General features: G+C 42.9%; 1 protein-coding gene across 3 annotated transcripts in view; it reads left to right on the top strand.

Moving 5' to 3' along the window:
• SORCS2 (sortilin related VPS10 domain containing receptor 2) overlaps nucleotides 1–26,408 on the top strand; it is an 857,365-nt gene that overhangs the window by 750,571 nt on the left and 80,386 nt on the right. For all 3 annotated transcript variants that reach the window (XM_025195414.1, XM_025195405.1, XM_025195408.1), the window contains exon 12: nucleotides 17,046–17,122. In XM_025195414.1, the coding sequence (XP_025051199.1) occupies nucleotides 17,046–17,122 (77 nt within the window). The remainder of the gene's footprint in view (nucleotides 1–17,045; nucleotides 17,123–26,408) is intronic.

The following is a 26,408-nucleotide window of genomic DNA, read 5'->3' as shown; positions in this document are numbered from 1 at the left end:
TGGGAAGCTGTGAACAGAGCAGAGAATTGGAATATTGTATTGAAAGAATGAGGATGCTTTGTGGGCAGAAATAATAGCCATGGAATAGGCAAGGGTGATAATAGCAAAGGGATGAAATTCAGTAGTTCAGAAGGTTATGCCTTTAGAGAGAATTTCTGGAATTAACTGGTTGGAAATGACAGATAAAAGCCTGGGCCTTGATCATGGAATTACTGTGAGCCTCCAAAGTGTTGCAGCCATGGAGAAAAGCAAATGCAATCCTAGGATGCTCAAGGTGAGGGATTTAAAAAAAAGAAGGCGGGGAGAGTGGGTGGGGCATAAATTGTCCATGAGTAAATTTAGAAACTTTCTTCAAATATTCTGCCTAATCATCAAGAGTAAAGAAATTCTGGAAAAGCTTTCCAACAAGAGTATTGGGGGAAAGAAATCTAACTAGCTTTCAAAGGAAGCCTAATTAGTTTATGAAAGGGAAGAGATGCTGTAGTTGCATGTGATAGCCAGGAGATATACTTGCTGTGTCAGAAGGTCACTTCCTGTTCTCTGCTGCTGTGTTGTTAAAAAGGTTCTTATGCTTGCAAATTACAGTGCTGAGAATGTTAAACTGTAACTTTAATTTAAAATAATATGTACAATAAAAAGAGAACAGCATTAATACTTAAAATATTTCAGAAATGTGCAATGGTGGGATATTAAAACTGCATCATTTTAAGCTATAGCATTTAGGAATGAATGTTCCACTCTATTAAAGATACATAAATAGTTCTCAGAAATAAATATTTTAGCTTATGAATATATATAAATTGTACAGACATAATATTAAGTTTCATAGCAGCATATTAAAGTGTTCTTTTAAATAACTAATCTGCATCTTTTAAGGAATGTAATAGGATTTTGCATTTACATTTGATTTTATTGCATTTTAATCTTGGCAACAGCTTCTTTCTCCCATGGTATAAACTATGCAAAGTGTGTCAATTGATGTGTACATTTTTACTTTAAACATATGAAGAGTTTTTCTATGAAAAAATGTTAAAAGAAGTGTAAATTCTCAAATTCTAGTTTACTGTCAATTCTGTGCTCAGCCTCCGTTCCAGATGGCAAATCAAACAAATAGTAAATATTGGGCACTGGCACAATTGAGGAAGTTAATTAAATATACTGAATAGTTCAGTTGCTGTGCAAAAGGGTCAAGTTATTTTTGTCATCTCTAGCCCCAATATGTTGCACACATTGTGGTAAAGTTTATACTTTCCTGCCTGGAGGTTGCATGTTATGATACCATCGCCTAAAAGTTAAGGAACAGGGAGCTCTTAAGTTTTCTTACACACACAGATGTTGGAAGCCCCTAAGTGTTTTCAGGGGTGTAGGTTGTAGCCGTGTTGGTCTAAGGACATAGGCAGACAAGGTTCCTTGGGTGAATTTGATATCTTTTATTAGACCAACCCAAATAGTTGGAGAATAGTTATTAAGCAAGCTTTTGAGTTCAAAAACCCTTCGTCAGGCTAAGGAAGTTTCAGCAGTTGGTGTGTGCTCTTCCACACATTTCTCCATCAGCTACTGTCAGATCATGATCCCCAGGTAAAGACCCCTTTAAATTGGTGAAACTGTATCTTCAAATTACCAAAGAAAATCCATTTATTTAACCTACAATACTTTAATGATATTGTTCTAGAATGTGGTTGCATCTACATGAGATGTTTACTGAGGAGCTGACTAATTTACTACTTGTAAATACAAGTCCTACATTGCTGTGGAGTTTTTTTGTGCATAACAACGCATGTGTAGACACACTGACCCTGCTGGCTGGGGCATGACAGTGCTTCAGTGCAGAGGCTGCCTGCTATCTAGCTCTGTGGTGAAGCACCCTCATGCCCCAGCCAGTCCCTTCACAGCACCGGGCTCCTCATGTTTAGCATGAGTAAACTCCACAGATCTGATGCCATGATCTTCAAACACCTGTTTCTTCAGGCGTCCAAAGGCTGCACTTGCACATTTGAGGCAACTTTGGATTTCTTTGTCGATATCAGCCTTCTGCAAGAGATAGCTTCCAAGGTACAGTGAATACTCAGCGTTCTCCAGGGTCTCACCATGGATCTGGATTACTGGAGCTGTTCATTAGGAGCTTGTTGGTGGAGGACCTAAGTCTTCTGAATGTTAAGTGTCAGTCCTATTTTCTTCTGTGCCTCAGTAAAGATGTTGAGGATTGCCTGAAGATCTGCTTCTGAGTGAATGCACACTACAGCATCATCAGCATGCTGGAACTCAATGACTAAGGTTGGGGTTATCTTGGTTTTGGCTCAGAGTCAGCTGAAACAGCTGACCAATGTCTTTTACTTGGAGTTGGTGTAATTTTGCCAAGTAGAAAAGGCTTCCACTTATGATGAATCAACTCTTGGATCTCCCAGTTGTTCTCATAGAATCATAGACAGTTAGGGTTGGCAGGGACCTCAGGAGGTCATCTAGTCCAATCTCCTGCTCAAAGCAGGGTCATGCCCAACTATATCATCCCAAGGCTTTGTCTACCTGGGTCTCCAAGGATGGATATTCCACAATCTTTCTGGGTAACCTGTTCCAGTGTTTTACTACCCTCCTAGTGAAAGAGTTTTCTGGTGAGAGAGATTCATGGACCTCCTGAATCTGAAGAGAGAAGCTTATAAGGGATGGAAATCAGGAACTACCACTAATGAAGATTACACAGCACTGTATTACTGACTGATTACATTAATCAGCCTGATTAATCATGGTTAATTAATTAATTGATTAATTAATCATTAATTACATTAATCAGCCTGATTACACAGGCCCACACCTGTAGAGAGTGGACCAGGAAAGCCAAGGCTGAAACTGAACTCAAACAGGCTATGGGAATCATGGACAACTAAAAGTCCTTCTTCAACTATGTGGGAAGTCGGGAAAAAAAAGGGCAATATTGGACGCTTGCTGAACCAAATGGCGCACCTGACAACCAACACCCAGGAAACACTGGAGCAGAAGTTCTGAAACTGTAGTCCATGGACCACCACTGGTCTGCAAGCTCCATTCACATGGTCCACAGAAAGGTGACCTAAGACTAAAGCTGTCAAACATTACACCCAACTTCCCAGAACTTTGATAAAAAAACAGGCACATTCATCTCATTAAAAAGGTAAAACTACTGATATTAAAATATGAGTTGTGTGGTTTGATTTGTAGAACAAAAAAAGTTTATTAAGTGATCCACCAAGACCCTCAGCAATTTTCAAGTAGTAAACAAAAAAAAAAGTTTGAGAACCACTGTGATAGAGGATAGGCTGGCAATTCAGGCTGACCTAGACAGACTTGCAAGGTGGCAGATCAAAACCTGATGACATTCAACGCAGAGAAATGCATGATGCTCCACCTTGGGGAAAAAAAAACCCACATCATACTTATAGGTTCGGCAGTGCTGCACTCACTAGCACCATGACTGAAAGAGACTTGGGGGTCATGATTGACCACAAGATGAACATGAGCCACCAATGCAACGCTGCAGTCGGCAGAGCAAATAAAACTCTGGCTTGCATCTACTGATGCATCTCAAGCGAGACCCAAAAAGACATCCTCCCACTTTACTCAGCCTTGGTGAGGTCACAGCTGGAGTACTGCATCCAATTCTGGGCTCCACGCTTTAGAAAGGATGTGGAGAAGCTTGAGAGTCCAGAGGAGGGCCATGTACATGATTAGAGGTCAAGAGAATAGGCCTTATGAGGAGAGACTGAGAGGCATGGGACTCGTCAGCCTGGAGAAGAAAAGTCTCAGGGGTACTTGGTGGCAGCCTATAGGTATATAAGGGGTGTGCATTAGAAACTGGGAAAATGTCTGTTCACCAGGGCACCCCAAGGGAAGACAAGGTCTAACAGTCACAAACTGCTGGAAGACCATTTTAGACTGGACATAAGGAAAAACTTCTTTACTGTCTGAGTCTCCAGAGTCTGGAATAGACTCCCCTCAGAAATGGTGCAAGCACCTTCTACCTTTAAGAAATGCTTGGATGCTTATCTTGCTGGGGTGATCTGACCCCAGCTGACTTCCTGCCCCTTGGGCAGGGGTTTGGATCTAATGATCTTGTGAGGTCCTTTCCAGCCCTAATGTCTATGAAGTCTATGAATTTGTTTCTAATATGTATTCTGAACTTCCCTTGCTGCAACTTGAGACCATTACTCTTTATTCTGTCATCTGCCACCACTGAGAATAGTCTATTTCCATTCTTTTTTGGAACCACCACTCAGGTAGTTGAAGGCTTCTATTAAGTCCCCTCTAGGTCTTCTCTTTTCCAAACTAAATAAACCCAGTTCCCTCAGTGTCTCCTCAGAAGTCATGTGCCCCAGCCCCTGAACCATTTTTGTTGCCCTCTGCCGGACTGTCTCCAATTTGTCCACATCCTTTCTGTAGTGGGAGGCCCAAACCTGAACACAGTACTCCAGATATGGCCTCACCAATACCCAATAGAGGGGAATTATCACTTCCCTTGATCTTCTGGCAACATTCCTACCAATGCAGCTCAGTGTGCTGTTAGCCTTCTTGGCAACAGGGTACACTGTTGGCTCTATTCAGTTTATTGTCCACTGTAACCCCCAGATCCTTTTCTGCAGGACTGCTGCTTAGCCAGTCAGTCCCTAGCCTGTACTGGTGCACGGGATTGTTCTATCTTAAGTGCAGGACTGATTAAATCTCATTAGATTTCTTTTGGTTTAATCATCCAATTTGTCTAAGTCTCTCTGGAGCCTAATCCTACCCTCCAGCATATTTGCTGCTTCCCCTAGCTTGGTGTCATCTGCAAACTTGCTGCAGATGTACTCTATGCCATCTTCCAGGTCACTGATAAAGATATTGACCAAAACTGGCCCCAGGACCAACCCCTGGGGCACTCTACTTGATACCAGCTGCCAACTAGTCTTGGTGTTTCCCGGTGGAGAATTTAAGTGTCTCTTCACAGGCACTGATGATGGTGGCCTTCAGAGTGCCTCACACGCTGCTGACATTCTACCATTGTTGTTGATTGGAATGTACCAGTTTTTCTTTGAGGTACTGGTAGAAGTCTCACTTGCTTGGGTGCTTGAGTCCTTCAACGTTGATTTTTCCATCAGCATTGCCTCTGCTGCAGCCATCATTTGGGAGCCAGTTTGAATGACATAACCAAGCAGATCAGTCCAGCAAACATCAACTCCTAGCCTAGCTTGGGCGATGTGGACATCTTTGCGATCTTGGGCATGAACAATGATATAGTCGGTCAGGTACCAATGCTTAGATCATGGGTGTTGCCATGATGTCTTGTGCCTGTTTTTCTGGTGGAACAGGGAGTTCACGATGGTGAGTCCATGTTCTGTGTATTTGGTCAAAAAGAGGATGCCATTGAAGTTGACCTTTCCTACCCCTCCCTTGCCAATGATTCTGTTCCAGAGGTTTGAGTCCCTTCCAACTCTGGAATTGAAATCACCAAGAGGAATAAGTATGTCTCCCTCCAGAACATCAGAAAGGATTTGGTCATAGTTGGCATGAAATTCCTCCTTGGTTTAATCGGTGGCGTCAAGAGTCACGGCATGTGCACTGATGAGCGTAGCATATTGGCTCCCCACCAGTTTAAGCTGGAGAGTCTTAAGGTGCTCATTAATTCTGATAGGCAACTCATTGAGTTGGTTTATGAGTTCATTCTTAATGTCAAAACCAACTCTGTGAAGTTCACATTCTCTTATCTGTTTACCCTTCCAGAAAAAGACATACCTACCTCCATGTTCTTTGAGCTGCCCATCTACTGCTCACCAGGTGTCACTCGGTGCAGCTACATTGAAGTTGTGTTGCCTGAGTTCTTGGGCCACAATTGCAGTGCGGTGCTCTGGGCTTTCACTATTAGAGTTGTGCATTAGGGTCCTGATGTTCCAGGTCCCAAAATTGCTGATGTGTCTTCACTGGTAATTCAACCGCAGTAAAGGTGGTCCTACTGGATATGGTTATCCAGTCAGGAAGAAATACAGAATACTATATTAGAATAGGCTAAGTTAAGGGCACTTTTTCTAGCCCCCTTCCTATCTGGGGTGAGCAGAGCGGATCCTGGAGAGGGCTGCTCAGTCACAATTACAGTTGCTGAATCTCACTCCTGTCTCAGCCAAGTGCTAGACAACCTACCTGTAATTACCACCTTCATGCCAGTTCATGACTAGGAGCTTCCAGACCTCACAATCCTGCTCCCATTACCATTAGCTGATCACCAGAGGGTTTGAGGAATGTGCTGGAAAAGGTCTTTTCATGGAAGATGTCTATGAGAGACTTTTATCATGAAGAAGCTGCTGCACATCAGCTTCCACACAGCTCTTGACAGAACAGGACTTTGATCCAATGGCAAGGAGACCAAGACAACTAGGGATCTCTTTCCACTGCAGCCTTTATTTGCCTTTACAGCCGTTGAGATTTGAATATCTTCTGCCTGCATCACTGTTGAGGACTTGTAGACCCATGACTGGGGGCTTGGCAGGTTTATTATAGTGGCAACCTGTACTTTCCATGTCACAGCATCATCAAGGATTATATGTGGTTTTTCAGGAGGGAAAGCATTGTCATCTGCTGTCCTCACCACATCCTGGTGGTGCTGCTACTTGGTCAATGACTGCTTATTCATCAGAGTTACCCCTGTTTATTTCACAGGTAACCTTCATTTCACTATCTGCCACCTGGGGATGTGCTGGGTAGCAGCACAGCTCTGTCTCTGAACTTATAGTCACAAGCTTGTATGAAAGAACCCCACTGTAGCTGTGTACATGCATTGTAGTCAGCAAGTCTTAGGATGTAATAGATTGAGTGATAAATAATTGTGATTGAACCAGGGCAATTGGAAGTGCAATGTGAAAAATAATATGAGAAATAGAGACAGACTCATCAGGCTGAGTTGAAAGAAGGCTGGTGTGAATGGGGGTCATGGAAGGAGAGGGAATAGCAGGTGATCTGGTGAGAAAGATATTATGGACTGGGGCAGATTTGTGCAGAGCCTATATAAAGGCCAGGACAAATTTTAAACATTGGTGAAGAGGGTAAAGGAAGAAATTGATAAGGGAAATAGATCAGGGCAGCGGGTAAGGAATTTCTCGGTGGCCTTTTGAACTGCTACAGGAGAGGTCAGTGTATGCTTGTGAATCTTTTATTGAATGTTTCAGATGATAGCTCTCAGTTGTGCTGCTGGGATTTATAAACTCTTTTACTTCAACCTTCTTTCCCATGTGTTGGCTTCCAGTCCTGGGGCAGTTCATAGTCTGGCTGTTTCTCACCTTCTGTGCCACTCGATTCCATTGTGTGTTATGCACATTTGTTGCGGCTGTCTCTTGATAACTACACTTATTGTGAATATGCTTCATTCGAAGTTGGACTCAGGTAGGTAGCAGGTAAAATCTGAATTACCTGTTGGGTGTCTACATATAATTTGTTGCTCTCTTTTATTCTTTCTTCTTTCAGTTTCATTAATTTCAACTTTCTCAGTTAATTCCACACACCTTGCCATTATTGCAAACTCATTTATATAGATGAATACTGAAAGGCATGCTTCTGGTATTATACTCTGGGGAGTTTAGTGTAATCTAGTGTAGTATTGTCATGTAGCTGTAGAAATGACTAAAACATAAATAAACTGTGTAAAATTCCCTTAAAAATGCTAAATTAACAGAACTGATTAAAAAAGGTGAACAGTACAGTTGGTAGCTATCACATTTCCTATATGCACCCTATGTGGGCTTCTCAACCATGAAATGGAGAGGACCTAGTTTAAAGGCAAGAGGGTATTACATTCTTTTTTTAAGTACAAAACCTAGCCTCTCTACCAAGCCTGTCATCAAGAAAGTTGGGGGTTTTTTTGACAGAAAGACATTTCTATCTAGTTCATTTCATTTAGGGGTTTGCTTCCAGTGATTACTGATCTTTAGCATTCAGTAAACTTTCCTTTATCCAAGACATTTTACAACTGAATAGACTTACTAGTAAGAGAAAAACAGATGAGAGCACTTTAGTATTTTTAGCAATGAGTTAACCAAAGGTAGGGATGAATTATCAAATTGTAACAAGTTTAATGGGGGTAGTGACTTACTAGCGACATCTACAGGAGACGCTGACCGCACAGTCGTTACTGTGCAGTCATTTAGTAGTTGTATAAATAGGTACTAAATGACTGTGCAGTAACTAAATGACTGTGCAGCACCCGAGTCCACAGTCAGATGGATTGCAAATTGGCTGATGGGTCGTACTTAGAGAGTGGTGGTGGATGGGTCATTTTCGACCTGGATGGAAGTGGGCAGTGGGGTCCCCCAGGGCTCGGTCCTTGGGCCCGCACTGTTAAATTTCTTTATTAGCGACTTGGACGACGGGGTGGAGAGCAGCCTGTTTAAATTCACAGACGACACCAAGGTTTGGGGTGAGGTGGGCACGCTAGAAGGGAAGGACAGATTACAGCAGGACCTGGACAGGTTACAGGGATGGGCAAATGAAAATAGGATGGGTTTCAATACTGACAAGTGCAGGGTGCTGCACTTGGGCAGTAGGAACCAGCAGCATATCTATTGGTTGGGGAACTCCCTTCTCGAAAGCACGGTGGCAGAAAGAGATCTTGGAGTCATTATTGACTCCAAGATGAACATGGGCTGACAACGCGAGAATACCGTCAGCAGGGCTAACCGTACCTTGTCGTGCATCCACAGATGCATCACAAGCAGGGCCAAGGAGGTGATCCTCCCCGTCTATGCGACACTGGTCAGGCTGCAGCTGGAGTACTGCATCCAGTTCTGAGTGCCGCACTTCAGGAGGGATGTGGACAGCATTGAGAGGGTCCAAAGGAGGGCCACTCACATGATCCGGGGACATCAGGGCAGACCCTACAAGGAGAAAGTACGGGACCTTAACCTGTTTATCCTTCACAAGAGAAGGCTGAGGGAGGACCTGGTGGCTGTCTGTAAACTTACTAGGGGGGAACAGTGGGGTTTGGGAGCCTTGTTCCCCAAAGCACCTCCTGGAGTAACAAGGAATAATGGCCATAAGTTGCTAGAGAGTAGGTTTAGACTGGACATTAGAAGGCACTACTTCACAGTCAGGGCGGCTAGGATTTGGAACCAACTTCCAAGGGAAGTGGTGATGGTTCCTACCCTGGGGGTCTTTAAGAGGAGGCTCGATGTTTACCTGGCTGGGGTCATTTGAGCCCAGTTTTCTCTCCTGCCCAGGGCAGGGGGTCAGACTAGAAGATTTACAAGGTCCCTTCCGACCCTACTTCTATGAATCAATGAACCTGCATGGCTGTTTAGTAGTGCTGATAAATGGCTTATTTTTGTGACGCTGACTGCACAGTAACCTGAGACTACTGCTCAGTAGTGTTGCATCATGGTTTCTGCCATGTGACGCTTCTGTGCAGTAGTTTCAGGCTACTGTGCAGTCAGCATCTCATGTAGAAGCAGCCATTGGATAGCAGATGGCAAACAGTAATTCACTATTAGGCTTGTGCAAAACAGCACAGTTTTGTTACAACTGCTGTTTTGCTGTTTTGATGAGACAGTGTTTTGTTTCAATGTTTTGTTTCGAAGCACTCTTCTGTTTTGTTTTGCTGAAACTGTTTTGCTGTTTCGACGCTGTTTTGTCATTTTGCCCATAGGCTATAATGAGGAATCATGAAAATGCCTACAACTTTGTCATTTACTTCCTGATTTGGATACAAATTGCAGGGATGGTAGCCCCTCATGAGGGCATGAAGTCTGCCAAGTTTCAAGGAGATAGGTTTAGGGGTTTCTGGGAACTTGCACCTCAAGGTGCTGACAAGCAAAAGTCATGTGACTTGCGGGCAGCAGCAGCCTCCTGTCATCCCACATAGATCTGGGGACCCACTCCCCCGGTAGGGCTGTGGGGGTGGAACACAGGCCTGGCTTTCCCCCACCTCCCACCACTGGGCTGCGCTCTGAGCGCCTCCGCCAGCCCCACGGAGCTCAGCCCGGTAGTGGGAGGCAGCACGCAGTCCTGGCTCGCCCCTGCCTCATGCCTCCAGGCTGTGCTCTGAGCAGGTCCCCCAGCCCCACGGAGATCAGCCCGGTGGTAGGAGGTGCAGGAGAGCCAGGGCTTTGCTCTGACCAGCTCTGCCAGCCCCATGGAGCTGAGCCTAATGGCAGGAGGCGGGAGAAAGCCACTGGCCAGGGTTGTGCTCTGAGTGGCTCTGCCACTGGCTCTCCCCTGCCTTCCACCACCAGCTTGAGCTCCATGGGGCAGGCAGAGTCGCTCAAAGCACAGTCCGGTGGCAGTAGGCAGGGGAGAGCCAGTGGCAGAGCCACTTGGAGCACAGCCCTGGCCAGTGGCTCTCCCTTGCCTCCTGCCGTTAGGCTCAATTCTGTGGGGCTAGCAGAGCTGCTCAGAGCGTAGCCATGGCTGTCCCCCGCCTCCCACCCCTGGACTGCTTTGAAACTAGAAACGTTTTAAAACTTTTGAAATGTTTCGAGTGCTCTCATTTCATTTTGAAGCTGCTTTGAAGCTTTTTCTTTCATTTCAATTTCATTGTTTTGAGCTCAAAACGTGTTGAAACAACTTTGAAACAAAATACTTAGCAAAATTTCTCACAGCCCTATTCACTGTCTGTCTACTTTTCCTTCACAGTAAGTAAAAGCTGGACTGGGGCAACTTAGTCCTTTTTTAATCCGGTGCAAGATGCCTTAGTCTAATATTTTACTTACTGTAGGGTAAAAGTGGGCAGATAGACTGTTAGGGGTAAATGCTGTTTCACTTTGTGGGCTTTTTTGGCTTGTATGGAGCCTGTTAACTACAGGTAGGAGTATGCATGTGCCTGCTGAGCGTGCTCAGTAAGCCTGTGCTCTGGCTGGGCAGGTATAGAGCAAAATAAGATCATCCAGGTAGGTGCATAAGGCTGAATAAATCCCAAAATTTTAGTTGCAGAAAAAACACGATTAATAGGTCTTAGACTCCAGGGAGAGGGAGAAGTTAGGAAGAGGAAAAGGAGAGTCCTTCTCCATTTTACTTCAGCACATATACTCACAGCGTAATCCTGTTTGATCACAAGGCAAAACAGAATCCCATCCCTGCCTAACTTCCAAGACTTGCAGTTATGTGGCTGTGTATGTGCCATTAAAGCACAGAAAGTAAAATAGGATTTAGCCTGTACTGTGAAGCACTAACGCAGTACAGTATGTGTTGCAGTAAGTTCCCCGTCCCCTGTTAAATCATTGATGTTTGATTATTTTTTCATAAGACAATCTATAGAGGGGAGCTTTAGTGGACCAAGAACAAATCAACATGGTATTGTACAAAAATGGAAAGAGATTGTCTCAGCCCACATTATCTAAATGTACATGTTGGAAGGTAAAGCCAGAACCATGAGAGCACAGAATGTAATATTGTGGAGAAGCCAGTAGTATTAGATGTAGTATTGGATGTAGTCAGTGTATTAAAAATGGTGCAGAGGTCTAGGAAAGCAAGAACACAAGAAGGAGAGGCATATTTAGGAGGGCAGGGGGAATCACAAGCAGACAGGAGAACAGGCCGTGGAGTAGTGGGAGAGTCTCACTGTGAAGAAGAATAATGGGGTGGGGGTGGGAGTTGAAATTGCCAGTAATACAAGCATGGGCCAAACTGTGAAAAGAAAAAGGTGAGAGTTGTGCAGTCCCTGAAGCCACCCACCTCTGTATCATTCAAATTGTTGTATTTACAATTGATTTTGTGTACCCCATGCTGATTTTGTTTCCCCACACGCCGTGCATGCAGTGCTGTTAATGCTGTGTTTTCATTTTATTTTCTTTATTTTACATCGGATGATAAAGATGCTGCATGTTATTCTGGATACACAGTTACTTAAAAAGAGTGGTCAGAAAGTGTGTTTTCTGATTTACTCAGTGATTACTATGTTCTTTCCTGCTAAGTTTTGTAAATCTGTGGTATTCTCCAACTTCATGTCAATGTCTCTGTGATTTCCTGATTTGAGTTTGTCAGAAACATTTCAAATCAAGCCTTTCATGGAAATCTACCATGAAGACCTCAAAAACATTTAGTTAGAAAAGATATCTCGCATCTGAAATGGAATTCCTGATCAATGCCACAGGCCCCTCCTTCTCCCTCCCCTTGCTCTCCAGGCACAGATCCAAGTCCTTCCTCTGCTTGGTTCAGAATGACTTAAACCTCAGTCTTCCATAGCCCAGGTGAGGACCCTGTGCATTGTCCCCAGCGAAGTCTAGGGGAAATTGTTTAAATCTTAGAAAACGATTTCATCCTCTGCGGTATTCCTGCTTATATGTAGGTCACTGACAGGTGGTGAAGCATTCGTAGCTGGTACTAACTTATAACTGAGTTCCATAGAGGCTTCAGATCTTGTATCTCTATGCTTCCATTTTCACATGGCTTTTAGGCTTCATAGTGATCATTAATTACAGGTGAGCCTGCACCAAACTCTAGATAACCTCAGCACCTCTGTATTTATGGGGGGAGGAAACTGCATCTGAAGTCAGTTCTCAACTTTTGAGTTCAGGCTATCTCTTTAGATAGTATGTATGACTAAACAGTGTTCAGCTATGGTATTTTTCTGCCTAAAAAACCACAAATACAGTAGGTGTCAATGCTCCTGTAACCAAAAGACTAGAATGCTGTAATTTTTGAAGGTCTCTAAACAGCGTAAGACAAAAACTGAATACATTTCCATACTAATTTGAACATCCATTCTTAGACAGCTGGTCCAATGTTTCTTTTCTGCACGGTGTTGATGATGCACATGCAGTTTGTTGTGTCATGTCCGACGCTGATGTTTCACCGTGATTGCTGATTTCACTCGATTCTTTTTTGTAAAACTGAAACAGATGTTTAATTAAATAGGAACAAAGAACCTTTTTGTGTAACTGTGTCATTGCCCTCCATGACTGGGCAGCCTTGGACTGATCAGTTGGCAACATTTTGACTGCAAACCTCCAGCATATGAAGCATCTCTGTGCAGTTCTAGGTGGACTATCTTTGGGGATGCTTATGAGAGCAGGAAAGGAAAATGAGGGCTACATGCTTCCCTTTGTTGTGGGTCTGCAGGCCTTGGCACATGGGACAAGCACTGCACAGTGACTGGGGCCACTATTCAGTCCCATTGTGGGAAGGGGGGCATTCTTGCACTCTGGGGCCTGTACACAAGTCCTACAAACACTTCTCCCATACGGAAGTTGATGGATTGTGCTTTTTGCTTATAAAGTGAATGAATAGGCAGGGGAGAGGTTACCTTTTGAAGCACTGGATATAACCGCTTCCAGACAAAATATACTAGGACTAGTTCCAGAAGAAAATCTCTCATTCTGGAGAAGTTTAGAATCCTATCTAACCTGTAATTAGGGTTAAATAATGTAGAGCTAAACTATTAAAAAACCAACCACTTATAATCTTAATATTTTAAATGGAACATACATTTGGGCAGTGTGTTCCATCAGTCTTTCAAGTCTCTTTCCTCATTAATACACTGTTTCTATGTTAATATGTTTTGATGACTTAAACATCTATCTATATAATGTCCAAGTGAAATTTCATAATATTATCCTAATTTCAAGTGTTTCTTCCCTTAAGAGGAACTTTTATCTATTTTCTCCTGAAAACATGCATACCATATATTTAAGGCAAAATCTCCTAAAGGGTATAGCCTCGAAGAAATAGCAAGCTTTGACTATGTCTTCTTAGAATACTATAAACTGAGTGGCAGTTTAACAATTTGCTTTTTGAAATACAACTTGTTGAAAGATAGAGCGCTATGCATTCGGAATTGTATCTAGTGAGATCTTATACCACAACTTCATTCCAAAACTTCTGTTTGCTTGTCAAAATATGGAGTCTACTGCTCTTCAGTATTTATTGTCGAAATATTCAGTAGTCTGCAATGTTAGAGCATCTAATGCAATTCAACTTCCAGACTCTTTATATTTACACAGCTTTGTTATTCCAAACAAACTGTTTTAAGTGCTGCAAAATTTCAAATTACTTCAAATGTTTCTACCACTTAAGACAATCATCCAGATAAAACATGTTTTTAATATTAACCTAAGTTGCTCAGGATGAATAAAGAGTCTAAGATGGTACTGTATATAATGTTGTAAAAGATGTGGCCTCTGGATGTAGCAGGGTCTGGTTTCCAAAACCTAGATCTTAAATAAACATATTTTTGTTCTTTTATTTTAGCACAAACAAATTAAATGAAAAAAAAAAAAACCCCAACACATTTGTGTTGTTCATTTTTTGTAAAGCTTACGCCCAGCTAGTCTCAAAAGATATTCCGGCAGCCCAAATCAGTGGTGTCCTTAGTCTGTGTAATATGTACTGTCCTTCCAAATACTGTGACGGCCACATATTATGCCCCTTTTTTTCTGCTACCTGTTGTAGACATATTTTGATCAATGATTATCTTTGTTATGTATGTATGCAGTGCCTAGTGCACAGTGCAGGATGGGGCTGGGCTGGGGACGGGGGCGAGCTTGTGCTTGACTGAAACCTGTTGGGGCCACTGTAATAATTTTAATCAATAAGCAGATTATTATACAGTAATCAAGAAGCACCTAGTAAACCCAGAGATGTGTTATGGTTTAGGGTGATGCCACTTTGGTAGTGGGGCAGGAAAGAGGGAAATCGCATACCACAGTGCGTACCACACTGGAGTTTATTGCTTCTGGGTGCCATGTTTACATGTGCGCCCAGGACCGTAGCATGTTGAGCCGGGTCAGAGCAGCCCCAGCCAGCACCATCAGTGTCTACATGTGAATTGCTATACAATAAAGAACTCTGCCACAGTATAGTACTTGTACTTACAAGTACTATCCTATGGCAGAGTAAGTTAGTTTACTGTGGCCTAACAAGGCCGCAAATGTACACATGGAGACTTTACTGTGGAGCTAATTAGGCAGCTCTGCAGCAGAAGTCTTGTATAGACATGCCCACTGAGAGCAGGATAGGATTAACTTCTAGAATACATCCTATTTTCTTCCCATGTTAGGTTCCTGACTTCTGAACTTGACTTTCCCCACTACACTTTTCTGCCAGGTCCAGCCCTTCTGAAATAGTAGGAAGCACCAAGGGGCATGTGGAAGTAGAAGAAACTGCAGTTGATGGCTAGACAATGTTGGATAGGGCCCAGGTAGCTCAGCACTGGTAGGCAGACCACATGGGGAACAAACAGTTTGGCATTGTATAGAAGAAGCTTCTTCTACTGCTTCTTTTATTGTGCAATCCTATATAAGAGGTAGAATTAGTGGGCTCCCCATAGAGTGAAGGATGACAGAAAGGGAAGAAGTTCAGTTGTGGGGATCATGGTATTGTGGCAGAATTGCAGATGAGAGAAACAAGAACAAAAATGGCTGTACTTCTGCCCTTCACATAACTGCTCTTGTAAACCTCTCATGAGCCATGCTGTTTCTTCCCAGGTAAATCATTATATCACATGGATTAACCTGAATATTCCCATCCTGGGGTTAAGCCTCAAAACTGCCATTTCTGAGCAGGAAAAAGTGGTGATAAAATGAACAAGAGGTGATAAAACACAATATATTTGAAACTGTGGAAAATAAAATACAGCTTGCTTAATCATCCACAACCAAGTTCTACTTGAAAATGCTAACTTGTGACCCCTTGATATTTGCAATTGTTGCGGGGAAAGAATTTGTCTCAGTGTGATCTTCATATATTTCCCTTGCCTATTTTGCCGCCTCCTTCTTTAAGGAGCAAGAGAGGTGGCAGTACTCAATAAATCATAGAATCGTAGAAATCTAGGGTTGGAAGGGACCTCTGGAGGTCATCTAGTCCAACCCTCTGCTCAAAGCAGGACCATCCCCAACTAGATCATCCCATCCAAAGCTTTGTCTAGCCAGGTTTTGAAAACCTCCAAGGATGGAGCTTCTACCACCCCTCTGGGTGGCCTGTTCTGGTGTTTTACTACCCTCCTAGTGAGAAAATTCTTCCTAATATATAACCTAAACTTTCTACACTGTGACTTGAGACTGTTGCTCCTTGTTTGGTCATCTGCCACCACTGAGAACAGTCTAGCTCCATCCTGTTTTGAATCCCCTTTTGGGTAGTTGGAGGCTGCTATTAAGTTCTCCCTCAGTTTCTTCTTCTCTAGACTAAATCCAGTTCCCTCAGTTATTCCTTATAAGTCATGTCCCTCATCCCTCTCACCATTTTTGTCACCCTCCACTGGACTGTCTCCAATTTGTCCACATCCTTTCTGTAGTGGGGGACCCAAAACTGAACACAGCACTCCAGATGTGGCCTCATCAGTGTTGAATAGAGAAGAATAATCACTTCCCTCAATCTTCTGGCAACACTCCTACTAATGCAGCCCAGTATGCTGTTAGCTTTCTTGGCAACAAGGGCACACTGCTGGCTCATATTCAGCTTATTGTCCACTGTAACCCCCAGGTCCTTTTCTGCAAAGCGGCTGCCCAGCCAGTCAGCCCCCAGGCCGTACTGGTGCATGGGATTGTTCTGTCTTAAGTGCAGGACTTTGCACTTGTTGAACTTCATGAGATTCCTTTTGGCCCAATCCCCCAATTTATCTAGGCCACTGTATCCTAGCCCTACCCTATAGCATATCTACTACTTCCCACAGCTTGGGGTCATCTGCAGACTTGCTGAGGGTGCTCTCTATACCATCTTTCAGGTTGTTGATAAAGACCTGGAGCAAACCAGCCCCAGGACTGACCCTTGGGGCACTCCACTTGATAAAGGCTGCCAACTAAACATTGAGCCATTGATTACTATTCTCTGAGCCCAATGCTCCAACCAGGTTTCTATCCATCTTATAGTCCATTCATCCAACCTGTACTTCCTTAGCTTGCCTGGGAGAATGTTGTGGGAGTCCGTATCAAAAGGCTTTCTAAAATCGAAGTATACTACATCCACCCATCTCCCTGCATCCACATAGCCAGTCATCTCATCATAGAAGGCAATCAGGTTGGTCAGGCATGATGTTCCCCTGGTGAATCCATGCTGACTCTTCCTAATCACCTTCTTCTCCTCCAAATGCTTAGAAATGTAACCCTTGTGTCCTTTTCTTTTGTCTCTAGGTAATCTGGGTTCCCAGCTGGTTGAGTATAAAGAAGAAATGTACATAACATCTGATTGCGGGAATACCTGGCGCCAGGCAAGTCAGCAGAAATTATAAGAGCTATATCATAATAATTTTAAGTGGCATATCATCATCATTATTATTGTTATACCCATCCCATTTAATGTATTTACTTATTCATTCTGCACACAGTCTGTTTTTGAGATAAGTAGCTGTTATTATCTCTGAAACAGAGGAAGTGTAAGGGGAAGATTTTCAAAGGCACTAATGAGAGTTAGGCTACCTACTCATTACTGTTTAAAATAGGTTGCCTATTTTGTAAATGTGAATATCTCCTCATAAGCAATTTGCACATGGACTGTGAGAAGACCCCAGTGACCTGTCTCTAACCTTAACTCTGCTCTCAAATGACAGCATGAGGGGAGATATAAAGAAAAAACCCCAGAAGACGTCTTTTTAATATAGTTTAATCTAATCTGTTACCACAACAATCTTTAATTATAATCTTACAGTAATTGCATAGTGTCATTAGAATTCTGAATTTTCTCTGATTACAATGCTTTGTTTTAGGATAATTGCCAGATGCCTGTAATGTATTTAATCCTTAACCACTTTCAATCTTAGCTCTATTTAAATATAGTTGAGTTTGGTGAGGGCTTGTGCTTTTGTTTTATTTTGTTTATGTCTGGCAGTGTTAAATAAATAATACAATAATATAGTAATATAATAAAGATGATGTTAAAGAGGATAGGGAAGTATTAAAACACTCAAACACTGTCAGAGAGAGGAACTGGTAACAAGAGAAATGTGTCACAAAATGTTTCTATTTCAATTAAAAAAAATTAAGTGAAACACTATTATATAATATTGAGTAGAAACATCATGTAATTTTGCTGGTATATAAGAACCAACAAGGGTGACACTGGTCACTATAGTTTTGCTCTGAACTTAATTATACCATTATAGCAAGAGATGATATAACAACACATAGAACAACTATTTTAAAATAAATGCATTTTTGTCGCACTAACATTACTTTACTTTCAAAAATTAAGATTTTATGCCAGATAATTTCTAAGTGGACATTTAAATATAAAAGCCTTCTAGGATTTATAGTAGGGTTTTATCTCTATGTGCAAAGAAGTGCTGCAGTCCTTATAATGGCATTTAGTTGACCTCTTTAAGTATTTTAGTGCTGCCATTTACCAAGACTGTAGTTTTTCTTGTGAGGAAAGGAAGAGACAAAAGGGGCTGGCATTCATGTTCCCCTGTTTCCAATTGCAAGGCACTTAACTTACTGAGATAAAACTGGGTTTATTTGGGTGATTTTTCACTAGATATAATGTTACACACAACCTTTGATCCCTATTACAACAGTCGAAATGAAAAATTCCACTGATTTCTCTATTTTAATTAAACCTGTCATGAAAGCTTTGAAAGATCTTATTAAATCTTCATATTGGTGGCCACAAAGACTACACAGATTATTGTGTATGTTTTATGACCCCATTATTTGTGATCTGTCTGATCTTTGTGAAGGCAGCTCTACATTTTCTTTCTCTAGTTAAATTTGTGAAGCTAAAGACAGAGCATCAGCAATTAGATGACACTGCAATTATTTAGACAATTAATTATGGGTCTCTGGGGCTTGCACAAGCAGAGCTTATGTTTTTGCCGCAGTTCATTGGATGGATTCAAGCCATTGACTTGGAAAGTTGGCAGTTGCAACTGCTGTGTACTAGTTACTGCTCTACACCTTTGTCACATCCCACACTGCACAGCCCTGCATTGCCACAGAGCCATCTGCAGACTCTTTTAGAGGAAAACAAGATACAATTGTATATCTTGAGCAGAAGCAAGTATTAGAACAATACAGAACAGTTAATACATAAGAGAAAGGACTAAAGCCAGTAGAAACAACATGAGTAATACAGATATAAAACACCATCCTGGAGGAAAAGATCAGTGCTTGAAATATTGGTGCCTGGAATCATATATCTGTCTATCTATCATAGATAGATAGATTGATCAAAAAGGAACTCAAAGACCACCTAGCTGACTTTCTTGCACTGAGACAGAGGTAAGATTGCCCAGACCATCCCTGATAGATGTTTGTTTAATCTGTTCTTAACAATCCCCAATGAAAGCTGAGCCACATCCTCATAGGTAGCCCATTCCTGTGCTTCACTACCCTTATGCTATGAACAGATGTCACCTTTGTCATGGGGGGAAAATAAGAAAATGTCACAAATGTTGCTCTTGTTGTGGGACAATCTCCAAAATGGTATGTTCAGTAAGGGGTGTCAACAGTTTGTCCCATGCTATTCCAAAGGATGTCTGAAAAGTTGTCCCATTATATCATTGTGGGAGAAGCAAGTCAGTTGGTTCTCCAGCATCCCACAGTGTACCACTTCATCCCCAGTCCTGGCACTTCTTGAACTCTGTGTGGCTGCTCTGGCCCTGATCACAGAACTCTACTGAACAGAGATGGCAAGTCCCTAATAGCTACTGTCACCTAAGATCAGCGTTGGAGCCTGCATCCACTAAAGCAACCTCAAACACCACCAATCCCCAGGACCTCCATCTACCTAACCTGCCAGTTGTTGGAGAGGTCATTGGACACATCTACTACTTACTAAGGAAGGTTCATACCACCATATCTCTACACATACATCCATCCGCCCTCTGCCATGGCCTTTCAATTTCAGTGTAGTGTCTTGAACAAGCATTGCAATAAGTGGACCAGGTAGGATGCAGTGGAACTCATCGCTGTCTGGACTGAGACCTGAGAACTGGTAGGTTCTCCAGCCAAGCCACTGGAACAAGCAGTCTTTGCATTGATTGTGAAGGGAATGGCAGCCCAAGGACATAACTGTAACTGGGCCCAGTACTGGTCTATGTGCAAGGTACCGAAGCAACAATTTATAAGGACATGGGACAGCAGTCATATGTCGGGTGCATGTGAAGTCACATACACCTACTACAAGGAAGTCTCCTACATCTTTATTCAACAACATAGTTGCGTCAAAAATGTGGTGGACAGAGTGGCTCATGCTGCCCAGGAAATGATAAAAACTCCAACACAACTGTGGTCAAAGACACACAACCATTGCAGGCCAGCACAGCAGTGCTGAAAATGAGTCAGACTGGGGACTTGCTGGTCCTCCTGCTGAGATGTATGGACTTGCTGGCCACATGCCTAAGCCATGCAAACTCTGCAATAGACCCAGGGTGGGACAGTGAGGGCCTGGAGTTTCCTGCTCGACCCCCTATGCTCAGCATCTTAACCAGCCTTCTCACAACAGGGACTCCATACCCCAGAAAACCCAGTATGTGACAGTTCAACTCCCACTTCTAGAGGTGGTAAGTGGCAACCTCTCCTTACCCATTATGGTTGGGTAAGGAGAGGTTGGGCAATGGTGCGGGGGCTGGCAGGTAAGGAGACAGAGTGCTCTGGAATCTCAATGGCTCTCTGGGTAGTTAAACAAAGACCCTCTTCCCCAACCAGAAGTGCATTTTGTGTCTGTGCTCAGACCACATGCCTGTGGACTTCCCTGTCATGTCACCCCTCCCCCTCCCCCCCCCCCCCCGCGCCCCCCCCCCCCCCCCCCCCCCCCCCCATGTATGCTAATAGGCACTTTAGACAAAGTAGAAAATTCATGGAACTCATCTTTGTTTTTTGGAGGGGTATCTGTAACAGTCATCAAACCATCTCTGTGTATGGGGTCCCAAACCACAAACCTGGGGCTGTGACATTCACTGTATGTATGGGGCAGGAGTATTCAGGGACATGAAAAGCACCAAAAAAACCCAGCTGCTCAATGCATTGTCTGCCTGGCTCAGCACCAGCTGTGTCCCCCTCCCTCCCACCCTCCAGGCAGGATTTGGCTTCTGCAGCCCAGTGTTGATCAAAAAGGAGGACAGGGAGGAAATGTGCACAGCCAGCTAAAGCTGTTCCTCCTTCCCTGTCTATCTCTTTCTCACCATCCAGGTCTAGAGGAGCCCACAACCTTGCACAGCCCAATCTTTCACTACCTTCCTTCCTTCCATGTTCCTGGGAGCACAGATCATTTCCCTTTCCTGACTATTTCTCCATCCTAACATGCCCACCCTGCACACTCTCCCTCCTTCCCCCAGCGACAACTTTATGAGACCATGAGTTCAGCTGACAGTGTTTAATTGGATACATGACATCATTCTGTGATTCACTGTTCTGACCCTCAGCCCGGAGGCTGGAAAAGTGGTCAGCCAGCACTTCTCATGCACATACAGTGCCAGGAACCTGGTCTCCATTTGGCAGTTCTCAGGTATGGCCTCTGTAGGAGGCAGGGACCACTCCACCCTGACTGTTGGGAGCTCTGAGCAAATAATTTGTTCTCCCTGTGGCTTTCCAGATGTTGTGCAGCTTGCTTCCAGAGATCACAAAACAGGGCACAGTGTGCTTGTTGGCTTCTGTGTGTGTCCTCAGGTATCTCCAGCAAGCCTTGAGGTGCCTGTAAGCACACTCCACAGCCATTCTGCAGCTGCTGAGCTGGCAGTTAAACAGTTCCTTCAAGCATCCAGTGAACAGCTTATCAGCCAGGGTGCAGTGGGTAGCCAGGGTCCCTGATTAGTAGTCACATAATCTATACATTAGTAGTCACTCTTTCAACCTAGGGACCTCTCTTCACGCCATCAAATCATGGAAGAGGGAGCTCCTAAATATCCTGGCATTGATTACCCTGCATGATCTGCCAGTATTTACATGTGTGAAGTGCCTACAGTGGTCCACAACTTCCTGAGGCACAGTCAAGTACCCCTTCTGGTTGCTGAATTCACAGCCATGGTGCACAAGGGGAAGGATGCGACTGTGTGTGCCATTGACAGCACCAGCACAACTGGGTAACCCCAAGTGGGCAAACCCATCCACAATCTCCTGTGGGTCAGCAAGGTACATAATATGCAGGGTCATCACCTGTTGGATTGCCAGACACACCTTCCATGTTGCTTCTCCAGCTATCAACTTGCCAATGCCAAAATGATTTGCTATGGACTGAAGGCTACCTGGGGCCACAAGTTTCCATATAGTGATGGTAACATACTTCTCCATGGATAAAGATGCCTGCATCACTTTTGTCCAGCACTATATGTGTTGGGCAAGCTGAATGCAAATTTCCATAAAGGTGCCCCTGGGCATGTGGAAACTTGCATGCCACCGCTTGTTGTCCAGGTGGCCATGATGATCCACTCCTGCCAGTCCGTACTCATCTCTCTGACCCATAAATGCAGCTTTGTGATTTGGAGCAACTCCCATATTTGCTGAGCCACAATATGCTGACCTGTGGCCAGAGCTGACCTGAGCAGGGTGTGGAGCCTGGGACAAATCAGCCCATGCAGGGCCTTGCCCCCACTCCAATCCAGGCCCCAGACCCAAAGAAGCTGCTGCCACCAATGCCAGCGGCGGCATCAGCGGTTGGGGTAGCAAGCAGCTGGATGCAGAGCCGCTGCTCTGCCTGGCTCTGCGCCGCTGCTGCTCCACCCCACACCCGCCTTCTGCCCGGGGTGGTCGCCCCGATTTGCACCCCACTAGGGACGGCCCTGCCTGTGGCCAAAATATCTTCAAGATGGTGGGTTCTACTACAGATTAGGAGTTGAACATAGTCATAGACCCTGCATTGTTTGGCATCATGCACGTGCATGAGCCTTTCCCCTGCAAGTGCTGCTTCCTCATTCTGAGTGCCAGTGGACATAGTCATGGCAGCCATCAAGCCCACTGATGTCATCCTTTTCCAATCGGTTTTATTCCGGCTGCGGATGTATGCTGTCTCTGGCCACCTGCTGGCAGGAGAATGGTGGTGCAGTCAGGCGCTCTAAGCTTGCGGCAACGTGTGGACATGCTGATCCTACAACTTCTCCATTCTGGGACAAGTAGTGCAACTGGTCCTGCAATAAATGTGACATCTGTTTATATTCTTAGTGTCAAAAGGATTGGCCAAGTAGCTAGCCTAAATCATTTTGGCTGACATTCAAGCCCATTTCTTCTTTTCCTTTCCCCAGTGGGGAAGGAGGGCAACTGGACATTGCTCTTTATAATAGCCTTTTATATATTAGAAAGCTTATCATGCCTACCCTTAGCATTCTTTTTCTACAGAGAACAATTCCAGTTTCTTTAGTTCTTTGCTTATGTCCCATTTTCTAAACCTCTTATCATTTTCATTGTTTTCCTCTAGATTCTCTCAGTTTGTCTACATCTCTCCTAAAGTGATGTTCAAAACTGAACACAGTAACACTAGCTCTAAGAAGAGAAAAATAATTATCTCCTGTATCTTACAAATGTATCTCAAAATGAAATTAGTTTCATTTGTTACATCACATGGTTGATTCATATTCATTTTTGTGCTTCATTATAACTTCCAGAACCCTATTTGTGGTACTGCTACCTTGCCAGTTAATCCTCATTTTGTATTTGTGCCTTTGATTTTTCCTTCCTAAGTGCAGTACCGCACTTTGAATTCTCATAGTTTCTTGCAGTCCCTCCCAATGTGGTAGCAGCTGCAGATTAGTTAAAGTTACTCCCTATTTTATCATCCAAGTTATTAATGCAAATATCAAATAGATCCAAAACCAGGACAGATCTCTGTGGAATCCACCTTAAATATCCTCCAGTCTGCCAGTGTACCACTGATAACTAATCTGTGAGAGCAGGTTGAAATGTCCTCCAGTGTGATAGTGAACCATTTGAGCATTGCTTTTCAACTAGCTGCACACCCACCTTGTATTGATTTCCTCTAGACCAGGGGTTCCCAAACTGTAGTACATATGATAGACATCTCGGGGGGTTATGTGGGAGAAATTGTGTAATGGCAGATTCAGTTTTCATTATAATAACAATAATTGGCCTTTAAGGGGTTGAAATATAAAATATATGCTGGTAGCGGTACACAGGCAGCTGGTAAATCTGGAAGGAGGTATACGATAAGAAAAAGTTTGGAAACCTCTTGACCATATTTCCTGTGTACGGAGATAAGAATACCATGTGAAAAATGTCAAAAACCTTACTAAAATCAAGATGTCACCTGGAATTTAGTAAAAAAAGAAAAAAAGAGAGATGCACAAAGAAAAGCTAATTTGAAAAAAAAATCCCCAAAATGTGATAAATGCCAAAAAAAGTATAAATGAGACAGGAAGATATAATTCAAATAAGGCAAACTTAGCATAGTTATGTGGGTTTGGGGACAATTTTGTGCCCATCACACCAAGAAAAATAGCATATTAAAATGTGAAAGATGAACTGTCAAATCAATATTAAATAGGTATAAACCAAGACCAGGTGAAAATGAAGACCACCTTTGAATGGGATTCTTTTCTCAGCCTGGTTCTATATCACCTTCTTTTGGCCTCTTTGGTTAGCTTTCCACGCTCTATATTTTTAACAGGCTCTGGCTTATCTAGTGTTGAGGATGACCTTATTGTTTTTCTTAGCACTGATTTATTGTAGTATAATACAATAGTACTGGTATTGACCTTGGGGCCATGCAGACATAGGAAGAGATGGTTCTGGTCCACATAGCTTGTAGACTGAATACACAGAAATACTTGTTTTATCCAAAGGGTACTTAATGCAAAAACGTAAGCAGCATTGAGAGCTGAGGTCTGGACCCAGGGCTGAATTCACTGGGCCACAGAGTCAGACTCCTTCTTGCTTGTTCCTTCTGACTCCATATATCTTTCCCTTTTGCTATGGGCCAGCTTCAACAGGATGGATAGAGGATGCCCTCAGCCCCTGTTAGCCTGTGGCCTGGTGTCTGGGGCACTGTTTTGGGTAACAGGAGACATTGGTTGGAACCCTACTAGCTGAGGAGGGCCTGGAACCTAAGCCTCCTACTTCCTGGGCAAGTACCCTAACCAGTAGACTAAAATGTGGGTGGGTTTCCAATTCTACTCCTCTTTACAAATATGGATTAGACTCTAAAATCTGTGTAAGAAGCTTTTGTACATCTGGGAGATGAAATAGGGTCTGGATTTGAGCAGAAATTTAGACAAGATTTGGATCAGGATCCAAAGTTCCCTCACTTACCTTACTGCATCTGACCTGATCACTTTCAAGTGCATCTGAAATGAATATCTATCCATTACTGAATGCTTTGTTAAAATATGCAGCTGAATGTAACAAGAAGACAGGACTATAAATGTCTCTTACGCTGGTCTGCAAATTGGCAATATCCAAAGGCTTTTGCAACTAAAGTATTCCCTTTAAATAAGGCAAGAAAGAACAGTTGGCAGATAAGGTTCTAACTAGGTTCTTCCTGCCTTTTTAAATGCTGCTTTATTCTTAGAAATACATTTGGATGTGTTGGGAGGTAAAGGCTTTTCTTCAGTGCTTCAGACTTTCAATGATATGGCTTTAAAATGAATAAAGAGAAGCATTTAGCATTGTCAGTATTTTTTCAATTACAAAGGTGAAGCAAAACAAACCATAGTCTTTTTCACCTTTTGTTGTGTGAAGCCATATGATGGGTTAAAGGTCTATTTTATATTTCCATGGGGTGTGCATTAACTCCCACTTTATCTCCTGCTGCCATGTCAAAGAAAGTTTCATGGACTGCAGGAGCAAACCTCAGATGTATCAAGTAAATGTATTTATTTATTTATTGTTTCCAGTGATGCAGAGTAAGCTTTTGGGATTTTTTTTTTCTTTCCTTCAACTCACGTTTCATCAGTTACTTCAGATCTGGGCTTTCAAAGAATTTTTTTAATCTTCTTCGTTTTACGTCTCTTTTAAGTCTTCTGTATACATAGATCAATAGTTACCTGGGAATGTGTTGTAAGGTAGCCAAAGATTTTCTTATACTTAAAATATAAAGTAACTCTGTCTCTCAGATATCATCATGTACTAACAGCTGATAAATCTCTTCTTTGTAACCACTATACCCTCATTTCCATTTGGCTAGTTGGCTGCATTTTCAATAGCTTGTGATCAGCCAGAATAATGAGAATCAGGAATTCTTCCAATGAGGTTTTCTTCTGTGATTTATTGAACTGTGGGAATGGAAAAAAACACATTTGTCCTTGAATATGTCCTTGTTCAGTACATCTCCCTTGTATCACTGAGTCAGCATCACATAGCCTGACCATTCAGAACTCAGAGTGACCTATTAACATCATACAATGTTTGAAGTTAGACAAACACACTATTGATAGTAGACTCTACACAGGAAACAAAACTCATACCAGGTGCATTATAGACTTCATACCTTAGAGAATGTGTTAGAATCTCATGGGCAGAAATATTTTTTTGTTTTTCTTGATATTATACTACAAGGCATGCTGTTTTCTAATGGCAATAAACTATATGACAACTATTCTAAATAAGTCACAAAAA

The sequence above is a fragment of the Alligator sinensis genome, unplaced genomic scaffold (genome assembly GCF_000455745.1).
Source record: "Alligator sinensis unplaced genomic scaffold, ASM45574v1 scaffold421_1, whole genome shotgun sequence".
NCBI classification, from domain to species: domain Eukaryota; kingdom Metazoa; phylum Chordata; order Crocodylia; family Alligatoridae; genus Alligator; species Alligator sinensis.
Note: the sequence above shows the minus strand (reverse complement) of the source record. Positions and strands in the feature narration are given on the sequence as shown.